Below are 2,392 nucleotides of genomic sequence, written 5' to 3' on the forward strand. Positions count from 1 at the left end.
TCAGTTGCTGTATGACAGCTGCAGACTTATTCCTCCTCTGCTAGGGATTGTGTCCACCTGACACTACCATTTCAGCTGGGTACTGATATGGGAAAATTGGAGTGGAACGCGCGGTATCTCTCTGGGCAGGATGGTTCCCGGGCTCTTTGTCTGGTGGAGCCGAAGAATGAAAACATGGACCAAAAATGGTATAGCAAAGATGGAAATTTATTGAGAAACAAGCACAGACTCCTACTTGGGGAGGGGGAAAGAGTCCCACAGCACAGACTCCCATGTGGGGACGGGGAAGTGTCCCACTGAGTCCATTTTTTCCACAGCTTATAAAGGCTGCAGATTTTTGTGCCTTGATATACCCTCTGATTGGTCACTATCCCTTTAGCTTGGTTACTATAGCAACTCCAGAGCTTAGACCTTACGTGAAGTACGTGAGGTTCCCTCCTTCTTCTCCCTTATTGTTTCCCTATTTCCTCTGGGCTTTCTTCCTCCCTCTTTGAATGAGGGGCTTCCTTCCCTTTATTCCATAAATGTATATCTTTTGGAGCTCCCAGCTCCCTTATCTTATGGAAATTACCTATAGACCTGTGCTTTTTCCATGGACCTCTTACTTCTTAAATTTTCCTAAACCTGCCTATTTCACACCTAAAAATTCCTTTCAGAACTACTGGCTGCCTCCACACCACTGTGAGAGGAGAATGCAAAGCTGCCCCACAGCGGGGCAAAGTGGGGCAAAACCTCTCTCCTTCGGTGCCAGGCTCCATCAGAGCAGAACAGTGCCGGGCTGTCTTAAGAGAACTTTAGGCAGCCGAGGCAAAATGGGTCAGAGTCAGAGTGGTGGTCATGGTCCTGGAGGTGGCAAGAAGGATGACAAGGACAAGAAGAAGAAATATGAACCTCCCGTGCCAACCAGAGTGGGGAAAAAGAAGAAGAAAACCAAGGGACCAGATGCTGCCAGCAAACTGCCACTGGTGACACCTCACACTCAGTGCCGGTTAAAATTATTGAAGTTAGAAAGAATTAAAGACTATCTTCTCATGGAGGAAGAATTCATTAGAAATCAGGAACAAATGAAGCCTTTAGAAGAAAAGCAAGAGGAGGAAAGATCAAAGGTAGATGACCTGAGGGGGACTCCGATGTCAGTGGGGACCTTGGAAGAGATCATTGATGACAATCCCGCCATTGTGTCTACATCTGTGGGCTCAGAACACTACGTCAGCATTCTTTCCTTTGTGGACAAGGACCTGCTGGAACCAGGCTGCTCCGTCCTGCTCAACCACAAGGTGCATGCTGTGATAGGGGTGCTGATGGATGACACAGACCCCTTGGTCACGGTGATGAAGGTGGAAAAGGCCCCGCAGGAGACCTATGCCGACATTGGGGGGTTGGACAACCAAATCCAGGAAATTAAGGAATCTGTGGAACTTCCTCTCACTCATCCTGAGTATTACGAAGAGATGGGTATAAAGCCCCCTAAGGGGGTCATTCTCTATGGGCCACCTGGCACAGGTAAGACCTTACTGGCTAAAGCAGTAGCAAACCAAACCTTAGCCACTTTCTTGAGAGTGGTTGGCTCTGAACTTATTCAGAAGTACCTAGGCGATGGGCCCAAGCTCGTTCGGGAATTGTTTCGAGTTGCTGAAGAACATGCACCATCGATTGTGTTTATTGATGAAATTGATGCCATTGGGACAAAAAGATATGACTCAAACTCCGGTGGTGAGAGAGAAATTCAGCGAACAATGTTGGAACTGTTGAACCAGTTGGATGGATTTGATTCAAGGGGAGACGTGAAAGTCATCATGGCCACAAACCGAATAGAAACTCTGGATCCAGCACTAATCAGACCAGGCCGCATCGACAGGAAGATCGAGTTCCCCCTGCCCGATGAAAAGACCAAGAAGCGCATCTTTCAGATCCACACAAGCAGAATGACGCTGGCTGATGACATGACACTGGACGACTTGATCATGGCTAAGGACTACCTCTCTGGTGCTGACATCAAGGCAATCTGTACAGAAGCTGGTCTCATGGCCTTGAGAGAACGTAGAATGAAAGTCACAAATGAAGACTTCAAAAAATCGAAAGAAAATGTTCTGTATAAAAAACAAGAAGGCACCCCTGAGGGGCTTTATCTCTAGGGAACCTCAGTTGCCTTCAAGGAAGTGGTCAAGGGGGCCGACCCTGGGGAGGGAGGAAGTGGGGAGTTGCAGTTGCTCTTCATTATGTGCCCTGTGTACCTCTCTGAGCACCACGTGCAGGAGCCCGACATGCAGCGCTCCATTCCCAATAAAGCGAGTTCTTTCTCGAAAACTTTATGAAAGGACTTTTGCAGTTCTGACCATCCCTCTTATCTTAGCATCCATACATGAAGCCATGGAGGTTGGTGATGGAGAGA

The 2,392-nt window shown here is 47.9% G+C and overlaps 1 protein-coding gene across 1 annotated transcript; it reads left to right on the forward strand.

The window, feature by feature from the left end:
- Positions 1-684: 684 nt before the first annotated feature.
- Positions 685-2,185, forward strand: LOC308513085 (26S proteasome regulatory subunit 4-like). The gene has a single exon (XM_081082882.1). It carries the CDS (start codon positions 693-695, stop codon positions 2,133-2,135), a length of 1,443 nt encoding a protein of 480 aa, XP_080939008.1. The 5' UTR covers positions 685-692; the 3' UTR covers positions 2,136-2,185.
- The last annotated feature ends 207 nt before the right edge of the window (positions 2,186-2,392 follow it).

Source organism: Myotis nattereri (assembly GCF_964212035.1).
Source record: "Myotis nattereri genome assembly, chromosome: 1".
Classification (NCBI taxonomy): domain Eukaryota; kingdom Metazoa; phylum Chordata; class Mammalia; order Chiroptera; family Vespertilionidae; genus Myotis; species Myotis nattereri.